Source organism: Etheostoma cragini, chromosome 23 (genome assembly GCF_013103735.1).
Source record: "Etheostoma cragini isolate CJK2018 chromosome 23, CSU_Ecrag_1.0, whole genome shotgun sequence".
Taxonomy (NCBI): domain Eukaryota; kingdom Metazoa; phylum Chordata; class Actinopteri; order Perciformes; family Percidae; genus Etheostoma; species Etheostoma cragini.
In genome coordinates, this window is record NC_048429.1 from 14,328,541 (window position 1) to 14,330,849 (window position 2,309).

At 41.3% G+C, this 2,309-nt stretch overlaps 1 protein-coding gene across 1 annotated transcript in view; it reads left to right on the forward strand.

Moving 5' to 3' along the window:
• Window positions 1–2,309, forward strand: part of si:ch73-252i11.1 (uncharacterized protein LOC553517 homolog) — a 9,627-nt gene that overhangs the window by 2,799 nt on the left and 4,519 nt on the right. The window contains exons 4-7 of the mRNA XM_034864127.1: window positions 76–722; window positions 816–866; window positions 987–1,119; window positions 2,120–2,294. Coding sequence (XP_034720018.1) covers window positions 76–722; window positions 816–866; window positions 987–1,119; window positions 2,120–2,294 — 1,006 coding nt within the window. The remainder of the gene's footprint in view (window positions 1–75; window positions 723–815; window positions 867–986; window positions 1,120–2,119; window positions 2,295–2,309) is intronic.

Consider the following 2,309-nt stretch of genomic DNA (forward strand, 5'->3'; position numbering starts at 1 on the left):
CTACAACAATGGTGGCGGCGAGTTTGGCCTGTGTCAGGAGGGTTTCGCCTGCAAGAGACTGCACATCTGTGAGAGGTTCCTGAACCGCGACTGCAGCTGCTCCAAGGCTCATGATTTTAATGCTCCACAGCCATACAAGAGCCTGCAGGAGAAAGGCGTGCCTGAAGACCTCACTCATTCCTTGAAGTTGGTTTATGCAAACATATTGGCTTTGAAGTACACTGACAGGCAAGAAAAGCAACAAAACTATTCCACCAGGGAATTCTTTGCCACTCCCAACAACACTGGGAGAGGGGGAGGTGTTCACCGGGGCAACAGAGGCAACAGGGGAAATAGAGGCAACAGGGGCAACAGGGGCAACAGAGGAAATAGAGGAAACCCAGGCAACCGTCAACCGGTGCAACGAACCTCTTCCACTGACGCCATCCTTGCCGAAATCAACGCCTTAGTTCCACACAGGAACGATGGAATGAACGATTGGCTGCAACTAAACTCTTCCACCAGTGACATCTCCGTTGCTGCCAACGACACTGATGCAAGCAGCGACGATGGTCAGAACAAAAAACAAAATCCGAATAAAACTCCAACAGCTGTCAGGGAGAAAGGCGGGAACATGGTCAAACCCTCAACCAGTTCCACTAATGACAACCCCGGTGTTGTCATCGACGATGCAAAAACAGATGATGGGCCGAACAAAAGACAAAGGCAAAGGCCTGCTAGAGGTAAACTACGCCAGCAGCAAAAGCTTTGATGGAAGTAGTTTTCTTAAAGAACTCTAAATTGTAAAAGAAAAACTTTTCGTTTGTTTCCTTTAGATAAAACTGAGATCTGCATGTTCTTCATCAAAGGAAACTGTATACATGAGGGTAAGTAATCAATACTACATCATAGATCATGCAAAACAGTAATAATTACACTTGTTGTGTACTATAGAGTTTAGAGCCTATCACGTCATCAATCTAGTTTTTATGACGATGTCTTCTCAGAGCGATGTTTTAAAGCCCACGACAAGATGCCGTACAGATGGGAGGTCAGAGAGGACGATCAATGGACCGCCTTGACTGATGATGAAAATGAGGCAATTGAGAAGGACTTCTGTGACCCTAAAAACACATACAGGTACTCTCTACTCACATTCAATGAGATCCTAGTTCTGGAAAGATCTAATGCTTAAATTAAACCTTAATATCTATACTGAAACAACCAAATTGACCAAAACTATATAATGACAAAAAGCCTCTAAAAGATAGTTTGGATTTTTTGAAGTGTGGTTGTATGAGATACTTACACATAGTCAGTTTATTATGTTTTTTAGGAACCTAAAACTGGGCCATCCGAAAACTTTACCTGTAATATCAGTTTCAATGTCTGTTATATTTAGAATAATTTTACCACTTTATCTTACTGTCAGACAGCCCTTTATGACCTCTTCAAAGCCACCAGACTCTTTTGCCAAAAACAGTAATTTTACCTTGCACATCACAGGAGTCGCTGATCTTCTGCTGCCTCTATCAGTTAGTTTGTGTGACTTTGTTGTTTTAAAGGCTTTGCCCAGATTCACACAACAACACAAACAAAAAAAACGATCAGGGCTGCAGTAGACCAGCAATGCCCATGTTCTCTCCCCCCGCATTGCACCATACCACACACTAGAACCCGACCAATAAAGGATTTTTAAGTCCGATACGATACGAATATTTGGTTATTTAAAAATCCGAAATGACGATATATTGAACGATGTATATTTCCAGAAATTGCATTGCAAAACAAAAATATTTCCCTAACATTAGTTACTGGTGTTTAGTTCATTATTTGAGTTCTCACTAAAATAATACAATTTGTTTCATTGTTAGAACAGAACCGTGGAACATCAAAATATATTAAAGTTCTGATGAATAAAATGTATAAAAATACAAACGTAAGATATGAAACTTAAAGTCCTAGGGGTCATTGTTTGTACGGCAAATATGCTACAGCCAACAGATGCTGAGCTGAAGAGGAACTCCCAGTATTGATCTAATGTTTACAGTAAACTTATGTATTGGTAAAATGTAGTATACATTGTTAACTGTCAACATGAATAGTATGAATTAATAGATCTCTATTCTGCTGTCTTTAGTCAGCACCCCTACAGCACCCCACCTGTGCATTTTGACACAATGACCCGTGGATCGAACAAAGTCCGACGTCTCTCTACCACAAACTCTTTGCTTGAGCCAACCTTCATCCACACCACGGAGTGGGTTTGGTACTGGGAGGATGAGTTTGGAAAGTGGAACATGTACGCTTCAGCTGTGAGTAACTGGAGT